Source organism: Astatotilapia calliptera, chromosome 6 (genome assembly GCF_964374335.1).
Source record: "Astatotilapia calliptera chromosome 6, fAstCal68.1, whole genome shotgun sequence".
In the NCBI taxonomy this organism is placed as follows: Eukaryota; Metazoa; Chordata; class Actinopteri; order Cichliformes; family Cichlidae; genus Astatotilapia; species Astatotilapia calliptera.
The window spans coordinates 29,093,098-29,110,169 of record NC_137427.1 but is presented as its reverse complement, the minus strand read 5'-3'; the positions used below and the strand labels follow the sequence as shown (position 1 = coordinate 29,110,169).

Here is a 17,072-nt window from a genome sequence, read left to right as displayed (position 1 = left end):
CTGATTCTCAAACTGTGGGGCGGGACCCATCTGCGGGACACAGTGTAAGTGGGCCTTGGATGAACAAGAGGAACATTATAAAATAAAATGACTTCTGAAAGGAAAACTAAACAAACATGAGTTTGCTGACGCTCATGTGCTGATCTTTCATTTGTTGTTCTACTTGGATTTATGTAATGAATTCAAAAGTGCCTCCAGTGGGGGCGTGAGCTTTTCTGTGCATGCAGAAAAAATGTTAAAGAAATGGGAGGAGCAAGTTTCCAGTTTACACAGCAATGTGATTTATTTATATCAGCATCAGAAATATAAAGTGGAACAGTAATAACACATTTCGCAGCCCTGCGGTCTAGTGATCAGAGGTGGTCATTTTCTTTATGTATTGGAGCTTTTTTTGTTTTTTCCATCATGAAACTTCAGATTTAGAGATGACCGAGCAGAGCAGCAGAGCACCTATTTGCCTCAGCTGTGAAAACAAAAGACAAGTCCTATTCTCAGAGAATCACATCAGAGTACAAATACATCCTTGGGCAACGAATGCTACAGTAAGACAGGCTTGTTGCAGTGGGGTTGGCGTGTGTCAGTAACGAAATACAACAGATAAAAATGACTCACTCCAAACTTTATAAAGTCACGTAACTTTTAAGCAGCGCTACAAAACTTGTAACGTGACGAAGGTGTTGCTGTACAGAGCTGACAGGACACTTTATAATGGAAACTAATGTTACTATGGTAACCATTCCTTAAATGCAGAAGCTGTGGTGATGAGAGCGAACAAGCATTCAAACTCACAAGCAGCTCTGCTGCTGTAAGCTGTTGTCATGTAATGTAAAGGGCACCCATTGTAAAGCTTAAAATGATGCCGCGGTTGTGGAAGCATCATCTTTCCATGAGGTCATCAAACAGTTGGAGTTTTCAGTTTGTTTGTTTTTTTAAAGAGTGGACATTTCCATGACTCAGCTTCGGTTAGAAATGAAGTGGACACTTTTCTTTTTTTGTCAGTGTAGTCAGAAAAAGGTTACATTTACAGGAGGGCAATCTTTCAAAGATCTCAAAGGAGTCTAAAAGTGTCAGTTAAGGGTTTTCCAAAATGTTCAAACACATCCACTTGTTTTTTCATACATCAAATACATTTTAATGTAACTGCTCCAGACAGACATTAAGTTCAGAAGTCACTATTTTAGTGCTGAAAATGTGAGATTTCTAATTTATTTAGAAAACAAACAGCTGGTTCAGATGGTTGGACAAAAACAAGCATCGCAAATGATTCCTTTGGTTTGATGGGCTTGAAGATTACTTCTGATTTTTGCTACTGGTGGGATTTAAAATTCCTGAAAACATGTGTTAATAGCAACTATCACAGCCCTAAATAACTCTGATACTGTAACAGGAGGATCTATATTTAGGTGGCGTCAGGCCACACACAGTGGTTTGTCACACTGGGCCTATTGTGTCATCAGTCCATCAGCTTCATTTGCATGACAGGGAACAGGAAGACACTCGCAGCGTGTCCACACCCTACAGGTCGACCCTTGCTTTTTAAACATCTGTGCGTGCACACATGATTTATTCTCTTACTCTTTATGTTTTTATGAAATATAAACATATGAATGGTCAGAAAACATCTTTACATTATTTACAAAGTGACCAGCAGAGTTTGACTTTGATGTGATGGAAGGCAGTAAAGTTTCTACTCTCCTTTTACAATCAAGGAGCTTCTACTGGTGATTGATTGGCTACATTAAGCTTTAAGGCAATGCACTGTTGAGAGTGTTGTTTCCATCAAGGCAATGGCACAATGTATTCTAAAAGGCAAGTGGTGCAAAGTGGACGGCGGTGCTGCACTTACATGATGTTTACATTACTTTTTATTTTCTGAAATATGAAGAACTTCCAATATCTGAAAAGCAAAGACCGTCGTTTGTCAGCTCCTGCTGCTGTACTGAAGATTTTTACTGAATCCTTAAAAGCTCATCAAACCATCTGAATTTACAAACAGCTAATACTTCATTTGGAGAAACATTTGGTTTGGTTGCACTACAGAAATAAACAAAAGTATTAGCGCACACCTCAGAAATCTCAGTTTGTGTTTCCATGTCCAAGCAGCTCCTGTCAGTGTAATCTGTAGCTGGTAGTTTTGTCCATATAATGCATATACTATAACATTATATCATCTTAGCATGTTTATGTTCAATTTGTGTGATGTAGAAGAAAATGTATAACCTCTGCCAGCTGTTTTTGTTCACACTGGTGCAACAAAGTATCTAATCTATTTTTGAGTTTGTCATTCGTGAACCATACTTTTGTCCTAGAGTCATTTTTGACTGAACGAAGAGAAAATGCAGTCGCAGCCTGAGAAACTCTCTGAACATCTTATTCTGAGTGTTTTTAAATGCTTGAAATTGTTTCCAAGAATTTAAGGAAAAACCTTCAGTACAGCGAATCTTTCTTTTTTAATAATAAATTTATCACTGGGGATAAATTTAAATGAGCCTGTTTCTGCGTCGTGATGATACTCATGACAGCAACAAACTAGATCCAGGCTGAATTACAACCACGGGCTTACTGTTGTAATTGAATAAGCCTAGAGAAAATATGAGACGACAATGTTCACAGTAGAAAAATTAGGTCAGACTCTAAAAACATGACTGATGATGGCATCAGTGTCTTTGTGTTTCTGTTGCGCTCGGTGGTTTTCTTTCACAGCGTTAGCGTTTTTTTCATGTATTAGCTGAAACAGGAAACATTTCCCACGTGCATGTCTACTCCAAAATATTATGGAGGAGTCCTAACACATTTACAAACTACTGATACAGTACGAGAAGTACCACGGTTGGTATACACACTGGCATAATATGTGTGACTTTTATATATTGTTGTAACATTAATACAGTATACCAGGAATTTCTTAAAAAGTGACATTGCAGTTATTTTTTTGTAAAACTGATCTGATTTTGTCTACATCGTCATCATCATGCAGAACCAAATGAACAAGTCTACTTTTTCTGCTGGTGCAAGGCCACTGCGATCGTTCTGAGGTATCAAGCAAAAAGAATCACAAAGCAAACGGAGCGCTGTTAGTCTACGGGAAGAAGCAGCAAAGTGAAAAAGACACCGTGACAGCAGCGAGGTGAGGTACAACAAATCTCGTAACCCTGAATGAAACAGACGCTGAAAGTCGGTCTCAAATCTGTCAGAGCTAATTAGCAGCTTTATGTAGTCGTGTCTGACGTCAACAGCGTCACAGACACCAAAACATACTGAACGCAGACAGCTAAGCAGGCAAAGAGGCTGCAGTGTAAAAGCACCAATTCGCCATTTGTCAGTTTAGATTTCTTCCGACCCTTAGAAACAAAAACAAAAAACAAGAAGAGGAAATGAGGAACGTGTGCACTTCATTGCATCTTGCTCTTTGTGATTCGTAAACCTGATACAGAGCCAGCTACAGAGGGATTCTTACACAGTGAGAAAGCTTAACATGCTTTTGTTTGATATGCATGGATAACTCTAGACGAGCAGAGCGAACGTGAGTTCACGCCAAAGCAGGTAAAAAAAAAAAAAAAAGTCCTCTCTTCCTGCTTCCTGTTATCCTGCAGTCAGGTTTTTTTTTGTTTTGTTTTTTACTTCCAGCTCGGCTTCCTGCTTCTGCTGGATATCATCAAGTCTCTGGGCTGCACAGACTTTTCAGAGAAGCTGCTAGATTTACGAACGTTCTCACGTGCTACAGGGGGAGGCGGGGTCTCGCTACGGTAGGTGCTGCAGCTTGTTGCCTTCACGCTTTGCACCCGCCGCAGGCTTGTTGCCTGTGGCCGCTCGTCACTGGTGTGACCTGCGTGTGATGCCCGGGTCGGCTTTTGTCGACCCAGGAGGGAGGGGCTGCGAGACGGGGTGGAAGGGACCGACGGAGGGCCCAGCTCTTTCCTGGTCCTGGAAGACGAGGCCACAGTATTGCGGGCGAAGCTGGGGACTCCAGAAGTGTTTTTTGCACTGTGTGTGTGTGAACTGCTGTTCTCAGGAGATGTCTGAGCTTGAGCTTGAGCCTGAGCTTGAGCTTGAGCGAGGGCTCTCATAGTAGAGCGGCACATCTTCTCCTCAGGCGCCGGCTTGGGAATGTTCCTCACGGGTTTGGCGCTTGGCTTGTGGATTGAAGCTTTCCTAGGCATTGAATCACGTGCCCATCTAGAAACGCTGCCCGTGAGAGCACCTCCCTTCTGGGCTTTTGACTCATCAGGAGGCAAACTGGAGTGCCGAGGAGGTCTCGTTGTCTTCTCGCTCCTTCCTCTTGCCGGAGTGCTCTGGTCACGGGGAGGCCGCCGTGTCTCCCCGCTATCGTGAACTGCAGGTTTCTCTGCTCGCCTGCTGCTACCTGTCCTGGTCAGCTTGGTAATAGGGATGACTTTCCGCATACCCTGGTTATCGTTGTTGGCCAGCGTTCGCACACCATGGCCTGCACTGGTTTTGGTTGCTTTGCTGCCTTTGCTCTTTGTAGGCGCTGGCTTTCGGCTGCTTCGTTGTGCATCTTTCCCCGCAGTCTGTTTTCCTTCAGCGGTGTCGCAGCTCTCCGTGTCCCACTCTTCTGTGGTAGTAGATGGAGCCATAGATGCTGCATCCACAGATTTGGGGGCTGAGAGCTCATTAGTTGAAGCAGACTGGTCGTTGGGAGATGTGGATTGCGGGTCTTGCCGACTCTCCTGATCTTTGATGCAGTCAGCTGTTTGGAAATGAAGTCCTTCTTTTGTAGACGAGGATTCCACCTCAGAGCAATCCAAGGTGACAGAGATGTCCGTTTCTGTGCAGTCCATTATATAAAACATTGGCTTCTTGTTGGATACAGAGGTATCTAGTGGAAGAGGGGTATCACAGGTTGTGGATGAAACTGTGCTGTAGTCCTCTTCGTCTTTCTCTCTCTGAGGAGAGACCCCAGCCTGAGTTGGAGGAACTATTGTATCTTCCCATACTACCTTTAGATTTCCCCCCCTTTCCAAAAATGTATCATGTGAAAGGTTGTCCAGATTCTTGGGTGGTGACTGTCTCCCTATTTCCAGATCCGTCACCACAACGTCCCCCCGGTTGACAAAGTGCATGTGATTGCTGTTATTGTTTGGACTGATTAGGTCAAAAGCCTGAGGACCTTGGACTAAAGTATGCTTCTCCACACTAACACTCATGTGGCCAGTAATTGCTGGGTTGGGAATATGGGCAGGCTTCTGAAAGACACAAAAGGGCCGAGGCAGAGCGCTGCTCTCTGACACAGATGAGTAATTGTTGTTGTTGTTGTTGTCCCCGTTATCGTTTAGCTCAGAGGAAGAAAACTTGGCGTGTGAGACGATCGGCTCAGTTTCTGAATGCGGAGACGTTGCTTTTCTTTCACGGCCCAGTTCCCGGTTATTGTCCTGGCCTAACATCCAGGGGGCCATCCTCCGCTGGATAGGACGGCCTAACCGAGGTAGGCTGTTAAATTTTGAAAAGTCAGAGGTGTTCCCTGTGCTTCCGAACAGCTCCAAGTATCCCTGGAGTTCACGATCTGCTATGGAGGTCATGGTGTGTCGGTGTCGGCGTGCGCTGGCAGAACGTTCCAGCGGGCAGTGTGGACTCTGAGACCTCTGGAAAAACTCCAGGAGGCCCTCCTTGGTGAGCATTTCCACGTCGTTCTCGCTGCTGCTGCGACCAAATCCGCCGGTCTGATCCCCGCTCGACCACGCAAAACGCTTTTCCTCCAGTTCTTTGAGACGACGCTGTCTGGCTGCTTCCTTCAACTCCCGGTCCGTGTTGTCCTGATGGAAACAGAAATGTAAGGAAGGAGAATTCTGAGAATCAGGAACATGAATGATGGTGACATCCAACTCACTTATTTTTGAGTTTTTTTAACAGTGGATCACCATGAACAATTACCACGCATATAGAAGACAAGCAAGAAATGACAACATCATATGAGATTATAATAACCCAGAATTACTGCTTCACTCAAGCAGACCTTAACAGCTTTCTTGAATTTGATGCAGAAGTCCTGAAAGATCCGGAAGCCCTCGTCCAGCTTGAACGTGTCCTTGTCTTCACAAAAGAAATCGATGAGAGTACTTCCCTCTTTACGCAGATCCAGCCTGCGTCTCTTTAAGTCCTGAAGTGTCAGTGCTGCACTCTAAGACAAGAGACCGAGCACACATGCACACTTTTTATTCATAACGCATCATCCACTTTTACACAAGTCATTATCTATAGCACTTAAGTCAGCAGCTTCACAAATGTAGAGCGGGCTGGATCCAACTTTCTGTACATGTGTCTGTGTACACAATGTATTACATAACTAACTGCTGCTGCTTCACCTGCAGGAAGGGCTCCAGCTGCTGCAGCAGCTCCTGGTCTCCTTGAACTTTCTCTTCCAGGGATTTGATTCGGACATACAAGGAGGAAAACTCCTCCTCAATGTTTTCCACTGAAATTCTACATGAACACAGGAGAAAGATATTTAAAACACACTTGTACTTGTTATTACATAAAAACTGACGGACAGGAGTGTAAGCAGTCTTCCTTATATTACTAAAAAAAAAACAAACAAACATGTGACATTAATTTGATGAATGCACTTCCAAACTGTTGAAAATGTAGACCGCAGGGAGAAATGCTTTCAGGGTCTCTATCCTGAGGGCAGGAGGGAGGAGTAATTCTCTGCGGTGCAGTATCTGCACTGACAGCACACAGAGATGACCTTGTGAAGCTGACAGAGCCTGAGACTGTGCTGTGAATATAACTCCTGTTCTACACCTAAATTAGATGTCAGCCTGGTTAATGAGGCTGTGCTTGGCCGTATCAATAAAATACTACGGCAATCGTCGTCTTCAGCGCCTCATTATGTTTCCCATCAGAAAATTTGGCTGTTTAATAAATGTGATGGTGGTTAATTTGGAAATCATTTCATTTTACAGAGGCTTTACAGAAAACTGATGTCTGCTGTGCAACTGACTGATACAAACTGACACTTATGCTCTCACAGTCCTTAACTCACCCTGCTTCAGACTGCATGCACTTGGAGAATAAACAGCTTTTATACGAGTCCATTATCACCTCTGCATGACTGCAAAACTGATAATGGACTCCTACATTTCTCACTGGCAAGGATTTGATTCCCTTCGATTACCTGGCTGCACTCTGGACATCTTGAAGCTTCTCAGGAAACTTGAGCAACTTCTCGTCCTTTTTCTTCGCCTCCTGCATGGAGAGAGACATCGCACAGTCAACATCTAAATGTCTGATTTTGTACAAGATAAAGTGGCGTAGTTGTTGTGATGAAGGACCAATATCTGTATGGTGATGTAACTGCTTGGCGAGCCGTTCTTGGCTCTGTGCTGTTTCCTGTCACCATCTGCTGTCCACCTGCTCTCCTGCAGCTTCAGTGGTCAAACAGTTTTCTCATCACTGCTGTAAAACACTGATTTGAATTTCTTTATGACAGACTTTCCTACAGTGTTTGTACAGTAAATGCATCTTTGCTTATTGTGAGGTTAATCCAGCTTTTTTCAGTTCTGCTATCGTCTTGTTAATACAACCATAAACCTGTTAATATAACCATTCATCATTTTTAAGATAAATGCACAGAGTAGAGGTTTGACCAAGGCAAGGCAAGGCAAGTTTATTTGTATAGCACAATTCAACAACAAGGTGATTCAAAGTGCTTTACAGAGACATTAGAAACAAGAACAAATAAAAAGCATGATTTAAAATTGATTAAAACAAGCAAATAAACTAACTAACTAATTAACAAACAAACAAAACAGTATATAAAATCAAAACAGATAAAATCAGTAGTTAAATGTAAGTTTTGAAATTTAAGCTTAAAGTGTGGATTTGGTGCTTTATTCAAATGCAGCTGAGAACAGGTGAGTCTTCAACCTGGATTTAAATAAACTGAGTGTTTCAGCTGATCTGAGGCTTTCTGGGAGTTTGTTCCAGATATAAGGAGCATAAAAGCTGAATGCAGCTTCTCCGTGTCTGGTTCTGACTCTGGGAACTGATAAAAGACCGGATCCAGATGACCTGAGGGATCTGGAAGGTTCATACTGGGTCAGGAGGTCATTGATGTATTTTGGTCCTAAACCATTCAGAGCTTTATAGGCCAGCATCAGAACTTTAAAGTCTATCCTCTGACGGACAGGCAGCCAGTGTAAAGACCTCAGAGCTGGACTGATGTGGTCCACTTTTTTGGTCTTAGTGAGGACTCGAGCAGCAGAGTTCTGAATGAGCTGTAGTTATCTGACTGATTTTTTAGGTAGACCTGTAAAGATGCTGTTACAGTAATCAAGCCTACTAACGATGCATGCATGGACTAGTTTTTCCAGGTCCTGTTGAGACATCAGATCTTTTATCCTTGAAATATTCTTGAGGTGATAGTAAGCTGACTTTGTTATTGTCTTAATGTGTTTTTCTAAGTTTAGGTCTGCATCCATCACTACACCCAAATTTCTCGCCTGGTTTGTGGTTTTTAGATGTATAGATTGAAGTTCTCTGGTGACCTGTAATCGTTTTTCTTTGGCGCCAAAGACTATTACTTCAGTTTTGTTTTTGTTTAGCTGGAGAAAATTGTGGCACAACCAGTCATTAATTTGCATTTACAAAGAGCCTGCACAGGGCCTCGGTCTCCTGGTGACATTGTGATATATATTTGTGTGTCATCTGCATAGCTGTGATAGTTTATTTTGTTGTTCTTTATAATCTGTGCCAGTGGGAGCATGTAGATGTTAAACAGAAGGGGTCCCAAGATGGAACCTTGGGGAACTCCACATGTGATACTTGTCTGCTCAGATGTGAAGTTACCTATTGATACAAAGTATTTCCTGTTTTCTAAGTATGTTTTAAACCAGTTTAGTACAGTTCCTGAAAGACCTGCCCAGTTCTCCAGTCGTTTGAGTAATATGTCATTAAACACTTTGGTCAGAGCGGTTTCAGTGCTGTGGTTCTGTCTAAAACCTGACTGGAAGGCATCATAGCAGTTATGATTACTTCATTACAATTACTTCTGTGTTAAGAAGTAATTGAGCTGTTGAGAAACTGCTTTTTCAATGATCTTACTTAAAAACGGGAGATTTGAGATCGGCCTGTAGTTGTTCATTTGTGTCTTGTCAAGATTGTCCTTTTTCAGTATAGGTTTTATTACAGCAGTTTTTAGTGATTCTGGAAACACACCTGACATTAAGGAAAAGTTGACGATCTGTAACAGGTCTGACTCTAAAGTCTTTGAGACCTTTTTGAAAAAACTTGTTGGCAGGACATCTAAACAGCAGGAGGAGGAGTTCAGTTTACCTAAGATGTCCTCCAGGTCTTTGCTGTTAATAGGTTGAAACTGTTTCATGGTGTTTAAACAGTTTTTTGGTGGACACAGTACATATCCTGGATCTGCTGTTGATGTACCAATTGCTTGTCTAATTTTTTGGATTTTTTCTGTGAAGAATTTGGCAAAGTCATTGCAGGCCATGGTCGAATGAAGTTCAGCTGCCACTGACACAGGAGGGTTTGTTAGCCTGTCAACTGTAGAAAATAAGACCCGAGCATTATGGCTGTTTTTAGTGATGATGTCAGAGAAGTAGGACCTTCTTTCACTCCTCAGTTGTAAATTATAATTGTGAAGTTTCTCTTTATAAATGTCATAGTGAACCTGGAGGTTTGTTTTTCTCCATCTGCGCTCAGCTTTCCTACACTCTCTTTTTTCATTTTTCACCAGTGTGGAGTTTCTCCATGGAGACTTTTTCCTTCCAGAGATAACCTTCACCTTAATGGGAGCAATAGTGTCCATTACATTTAACATTTTAGCATTGAAGCTATTGACGAGCTCATTGACTGACCCTCTGGACAGGTCAGGTGTTAATGGGAAGACCTGGTTAAAGATCTCACTACTGTCTTCAGTTATACACTGTTTTGTGATCACTGCTATTGATATATTTGTGTGGGCTGAGATTTTACTTTCAAAGAAAACACAGTAATGATCAGACAGGCCCACATCAGACACAGTAACCTTTGAAATGCTCAGGCCCTTGGAGATCAGTAGGTCAAGAGTGTGTCCTCTATTATGTGTGGCCTCTGTTACATGCTGAGTCAGCCCAAAGTTGCCCAGAGTGTTACTCAGGTCTTTAGTCCCTTTGTCCTGAGGGTTGTCCACATGGATGTTAAAATCCCCAGCAATAATTACACAGTCAAAATTAGGGCTGAACGATATATCGCATTTGTGATAATATCGCGACATGATCAAGTGCAATTTTCTAACCGCAAAGGCTGCGATTATACTCTGGACATGTCCAAATTCATGGGCTGCATCCTCCTGAGGCCGCATTTGTAGACCGATTACGTCACAGCGACGCGCCGAAGGCTGTCCAAATTACTACCATATCCCAGAATTCATAGCGCGGCCCAGCCAAACTCCAGTTTCCAACAATGGCGGCCGCTACTAAGTTTTAAAATTACTCATACTAATCTTTCTGGGTCACAAAATAAACTTTTAACATATTTTCAGGCGAGAAAGTAGTTGTGTAAACATCAAATATCTGCTCGGTTTATCAAGATATCCCATATTTGCAAAAGTGCTTCGACGTTTTCAGAAGCGTCTGCTACCCACCAGCTCGACAGCTAGCCGGGAGCTCGAGGGTTACTGATGCGGCCGAGAACGGCACAACTCCCGGCACATCATTTTCAGATCACCGCGGAGTTTCGCTGCTCGGGTTAAACGTAATATATAAGTCACTTAGACAACCTAAAAATGTTATTGTTGGGCTTTTTTCAGTGTTTTGTTTGTTCGTGAGTAAATCGGTTTGGCTGAGATTAAAGTTATTAGATTAGATAAAATAAAACTTTATTAATCCCCCGGGTGGGTTCCTCCTTGGTTTTCACACAGCTGACTAAACGTCAAACAGAAAACTTATTAAACAGAAGTATGAGACAGTCGAGAATTTACACCAGTGTCTGGTTATATTTTAGATAGCAAGAAGCAGACGGCCGAGTTTATTAAACTCCACCGAGACAGCGGTGACGCTAATCAGAAGGCTAGACCGTCCAATTTCACGCCTTTAAATTTTAAAGGCGTGTTTGTGTTTATACAATTGCTATTATGTTTGCACTTTATGTGTAATGTTACTGACTGCAGAGATCAGTAAGATGTGTGTATTTTTTATTTATTAGTTTTATTTATTTAATATTATTTTTTAATTGAATGACTGTCTAGTAGTTCACAGATGTCGAAAAACTGAGTGTGGTAAAGCCACTGATTTTGTTTATGTATATTTCTGCAATCTGCACATTGTACTGACTTTCATTTTAATGTTTACACCAGGGTTCCTTGTCAGCACTTTATGCTCAGATGTTTGTAAGCTAAAAATAAACTATTGTGTATGTTCAAATATACTGTTGTGATTGAAGAAGTTAAATAAAAATGTCAGTCATCAATTCATGCATCACCTCATGTCATCATAACAGAGGTCTGTCTTCCAGGAAAGAACAGTTTAAAATTAATGTAATATAGTATTGGCCATACTATATGATGTATTGCTTGTCTTTGTTTAATAATACAGAAGACAAAGACCTTAAAAAATAATCGCATATCGCATCGCAATCGCAATATTGGGGCAAAAAATCGCAATTAGATTATTTTCCATAATCGTTCAGCCCTAGTCAAAATCAACACAGATCACAGACAGCAGTTCACTGAGGTCATTAAAAAAAGTCTGTGCAGTATTTGGGAGGCCTGTAAACATTAAGAAACACAACTTTGAATGGGGCCTTCAGCTGTAAAGCCACATATTCAAAAGACTGAAAACTTCCAGGAGATAGCTGCTTACATTGAAATGATTCATTAAATAAGACAGCAACCCCTCCTCCTCTCCTGCTCACCCTGGCCTCACTGATAAAACTGTAGTTAGGAGGGGTCGTCTCGATGAGAACAGCTCCACTGTTACTTTGGTCCAACCAAGTTTCAGTTAAAAACATAAAATCAAGGCTGTGCTCAGTGATTAAATCATTAATTAAAAATGTTTTCCCAGCTAAAGATCTAACGTTTAATAAAGCCAACTTAAGTGTTTTAGAGGCATTACTTGTCCCCTCGTGTTTGGGAGCAGTCTGTGGCACACAAGGTATGTTTACTATGTTTAAAGATCTTTTAGAGTGCAGCTCTCTGTGTTTTGACCAGGCCACATGTCTCCTGTCACCTAAAAGTACAGAAATTTTAAAACCTTCTAGTAAACAGGGTCCCAGCTTCTCCTGGGAAAAGTCATCACTGCCATAATCCTCGCAGCCCGGACCCTTCACACATCACACATCAGACTGCGGAGACAAAGCATGAAGGTGGTAAGGAGGAACTAAGGGGGGCGAGGCTGGGCAATGTGACTTCGATTGCTCTGTTGAGGGTGGGGCTCGATGGCGAACCTTTGGCCGCTCTGGTGGGGGGTTTATGGGGGACAAAAAGGGATTGGGACGGGGGGTAGATCTGAGCCCAGCATTGACCCGCTCCATCATCTCCTCAGTGAATTTCAGGTGTGGGGAGGAGGGAGAAAGGGAGGGGGAGGAGGGTGATGGCCTGTCAGGGGTTTGGGGGACTGGGGAAGGTCGAGGTCCCTTGTCCTGGTCGTTGGTGTTGTTGAGAGAGTTGGAGGCAAATAGGGACCCCTCTTCTTGCCTCAGATGTCTCTCCTTTCTGAGGCTCTTCCCGGGTGGGGGCAAATGGAGCTCCTCCTCAAGGTTTCTGCTGGGCTTTGTCTGTTCTTGGAGTACTGTTTGTTCCTCTTTATGAGATAACTCCTCGTTTATCTCAGCCTCAGTGCCTCAGTGCAAACAAACAATTAATTCAACACCTGAAACCTGGTAATCGGCCACCAGTTGGAGATGATTTGAGCTTTGTGACATGCTGGAAGCAGAAGATGGTACACTGTGCTCATAAAAGTAGGATAAGGTCAGCATCAATACTCAGGTAAGCTGTGGTGTTTAACTGTTGCTCAGTTAGCATTATGGAGCCCGAAGTGTGCCAGGAAAATATCCCTCACAACATTACACCAACAGCCAGAAGCACAGGACAGATACATGCCTTCATGTCGTTTTAGCTGACAGGAGTGGTGCCCAGTGATGCTCTTCTGCTGGTGTAGCCCATCAGCTCCAATGTTCAATGTGCTGTGTGTTCAGAGATGCTCTCCTGCACATCTTGGTTATCTGCCTTTCTATCATCTTAAAGCAGTCTGGCCGTTCTTCTCTGGCCTCTAGCATCCACAAGGTATTTTCACCCTGCTGCTGGTCATCTCCTCTTTTTGCACACCCTTCTCTGTGAACCCGCACTCAACACGTGACCGTGTCTATATGCCTAAATGCAATGAATTGCTGCCACGTCATTTGCTGACCTGTGCGAACGGTCGAACAGCTGTACCTACTAAAGTGGCCAGTGAGTGTAAGCGGTAATGTAATTCCATGCTCAAGTGGTTCTGAAACCAGGACTGAATCCACATTACAAACATCTGCAGTGTCTACAGGTGTTTTGTGTGTACTCTACTACAGCGTCACTGACCATGGCCACAAAATGCAGCAGGTTCATCCCCGGCTTGTTGGCTTTGGTGTCAGCCAGTGAAAGGAGGGATGACAGCTTGAATCCCACAGCGTTCCCTGCATAGCCACCCTGAGAACAGAAGGATATTTTACACAGAGAAATGAACAATATCATAGAATCACAGCTGGAAATAACGTGAAACAATAAGACTCTGCCCGAGTGATACAGTGGTCCCTCGTTTAACGCAGGTGTGACGTTCCAAAAATAACCCGCGATAGGTAAAATCTGCGAAGTAGCCAACTTTATTTTTTTTAATTATTATAGATATTTTAAGGCTGTAAAACCCCTCACTACACACTTTAGACACTTTTCTCAGACAAACATGAACATTAACACTTTTCTCTCTTGTTTAAACAAGTTCAAACCTTCGTAGAAAAACAGGTCCAGTATAGAATGAATTGTTTGTTGGGGAGAAAACGTACAAACATACAGTGCAGCACTTCAGAGTCACACTGCTAGTGATCGAAGATTTATGTAAATTTGACAAGCTGAACGCATTCTGTACTGTACAGGAGGCATGGCACGAGATTGCCTGACAATGGTCTACAGCCAATCAGGATGCAGAACACAATGCGCTGTGAGAAAAAAAAAAAAGCATGCAAAATTGCACCAAAAAAATTCTGCGAAACAGCGAGACTGCGAAAGGTGAACCGCGTTATAGCGAGAGACCACAGTACAGCTTTCTTCTCTGAGCAGTGATTTTGTTTTGGTTTCCAACAAATACTGACAAAAGGTTTTATTATTTATTTATCTGGAAAAATACAAAAAATAAAAAATAAATCAGGACTGAATCGAAACATCTTGCGTGTTCAGAGGCAGCAGAGATGTGTTCGCGTATGCGAACGTAACCTGAGAAGCTCTTACCGCGTTCATAATGTTTCCTGCCTGCAGCACCAGATGCAGGATAGCATGAAGCTCCTCACAGCTCATCAGCTCTTTAAGGAGATATCAATATAAACTCAATTAGAGACTCCAGAGAAGATGTATGACAAACCATCTCGTTTTCATTTATCACTACCATACAGGAAATCTATCAGCAGTAATGTGTCCTTGTGTGATTCAGTCATAAACCTAAAATTACCACTTTAAAGTAAAAGGGTAAATGTTAGCACATTGAAAAGTTTTAATTAAATTTTGTCATAAAAGTTCCAGGTAATTATTCCACACAGTGTTTAAGTGATTGCCCTGCAATGCAGTGAAAAGGTCACAGTACTGTAGAGGAGGGTCTTAAGAAAAAATCCAATACAGCACAAAGACGCAAGACAGTGTGACTCAGCTAAAATGGCAACCTGGTTCAACCAATGGCTGAAAATATAATTAAAAAGGTTTCCAGATCAGTTTATCAATATGGTGATTTTACAGTAAATCACAAATTCAACAGTACATGTCAGCTTTAGCTCCAGAAGAAAAAAAAGAAAAGATATAATATTAGTGTGCACATTCATGAGATAAACTGTAATAACCGTTTGGATCACAGTGATCTCCTATTAAGTGCTACCATCAGGTCACAAGATCCAGCACGTTGTTATATAACCCATACAAAACAAATACTGTTTCCATCAGCTGAGCTTTGTCTCAGTGATAATAAGTAAAAAAAACATGATAAATACTACATAATGTGGTCAGTGCGAGACTTGCAGCAACCTCCACCACTGAAATTTTAAGTGTCAAAACTGCAGTTCCTCAAGTGGCCACTTGAGGCTGGAAACATCCCCAAAGAGTCCTACGGTATGTTAAAATATCCACGTTCAAAGCTGAAATAAACATGTTCATGGTACAAGAACTTCTCCCTCTTTATGACATCTGTAGAGAGGGTGTTTTTTTTGTTTTTTTAAACATGAACAAAATTCCTCCAGAAAAGTTGGGACACTGATGAATTGCAAATTACAAAAAACCTCATATGTTATTCACAATAAAACATTGCGTGTATAAACGCAGCCACAGCTTGTTTAACTTTGACTGAAAGGTCTGAGAAAGCACAGCGGCATTTCTTCATCGTGTTCACATGTGAGGTTGGAACTCACCTCTAACTGTATGGAAGGATGCTGCTAGTGAAGGTTAGCATGCCTTTTAACATTACAGTAAATGATAGATTATAGCACGATGCTACCCAAGCTAGCAATACATTTAACAGAGTACAGCTGGCTTACAAAAATAAATAAAAAACAAGCGAAATGACCAAACTAGCCAAACTCAGGTCTTTCAAATGGTAGTCCATGGCCTAACAGGTCACACTGTGGTGACTATATAAAGTTATTTTTTATTTATTCATTTTTTATAATAATCCAACACTGTGAGTAACTAATATGTATAGAGCTGCTCGACTCTTAAGTTACATTTCAATGAAACTGCTTTTTTTTTGGTCATGAGTGTCCTCACGTCAAAATGAGATCGTCCTGCTTTCTGTGTGTGTGCAAATGTGTTAGAGCAAGTGTGTTATTATTACGTTTAGTCACAACACGGACGACATCAATCTCATGGCCCATCGCAGCACAACAAGGGAGGAACTCTTCCTGGAGGACCATGGCCTCAATCCGAACCTCGAACCTGTCAGAGACGGAGTTCAGAGTTTAAATCTGAGAAAAGATTCGACTCTCTTGCTCAACACTGAGATCCTTAAGAAAAGACAAATTGTTATTATAATGCAGCAGGCTGAGAGAAATGCCTCCTGCTTCCCCCTGGAGAGTACCTTAACACTCCATCTTGCTGCTGAGTGGCAGTAAAACTTGACGACTTTTAGCACCTTAACATCCTCATAATATTTTCTAATCATCATTTCAATTATAGCACGAACCGAAAACGACTTCTGACTAATTTCACTGGACAAATGCTCCATTTCAGCCCAATCAGTCTGCATTAGTTCTCCATAATAATCCCTGCAGGGACTGCATCCTCTGAATGACACTAATACCATTTTAATGCGCTATCACACAGTGCTGCTGGACAAAAAGGAAATTCAAAGGAAGTTACTCAGTCCCCGTTCAGAAAAGATGGAAACATGCTTTCAGTTGAATGAACTGAAAATATTATGTAATAAGACCCTTTATACGTGTGGATGGGCTGTTTTATCATCCAAAGGAAGGAGATAAAATGAAATCAAGCATTATATCCTTTTTTACAAAGCTGACAAATGTGCACATTCCCCAGTCGTATTAATATTATTGAAAATGAACACTTGATAGATTAAATACAAGTCAGAGAGCAGCCGTAAACTCTTTGGAGAGTCGGCACAAAATCATGAAACTCTGCACTCAGTTTTGAGTCTTTATCTTCCACTGACTGTCAAACTGCTGACTTGACATTCCTTTTTAATGGAAACTGGATTATATACATGCCCACTGAAACCAACTCACCGTGGCACCTGGATCAAGAGGTACATAAAGGAATCGACCAGTGTCAGCTTGTCTGGATCTCCTTTGAATGCCTGCAGCTTCTTAATCTGCAGAGAAAATAAAGAGGAACAGGAAGCTCAGCAGGGCGCTTTCAATCCACGTAAACTGCCTTTTATCAT

The 17,072-nt window shown here is 42.0% G+C and overlaps 1 protein-coding gene across 1 annotated transcript in view; it reads right to left on the bottom strand.

Moving 5' to 3' along the window:
- Positions 1–257: 257 nt before the first annotated feature.
- The window catches only part of fhdc1 (FH2 domain containing 1), a 35,438-nt gene continuing 18,623 nt past the window's right edge, over positions 258–17,072 (bottom strand). The window contains exons 5-12 of the mRNA XM_026171505.2: positions 16,915–17,000; positions 16,008–16,108; positions 14,426–14,496; positions 13,523–13,630; positions 7,133–7,203; positions 6,321–6,438; positions 5,972–6,136; positions 258–5,771 (exon numbers count right to left, since the gene is read on the bottom strand). Coding sequence (XP_026027290.2) covers positions 3,618–5,771; positions 5,972–6,136; positions 6,321–6,438; positions 7,133–7,203; positions 13,523–13,630; positions 14,426–14,496; positions 16,008–16,108; positions 16,915–17,000 — 2,874 coding nt within the window. The 3' untranslated portion in view covers positions 258–3,617. The remainder of the gene's footprint in view (positions 5,772–5,971; positions 6,137–6,320; positions 6,439–7,132; positions 7,204–13,522; positions 13,631–14,425; positions 14,497–16,007; positions 16,109–16,914; positions 17,001–17,072) is intronic.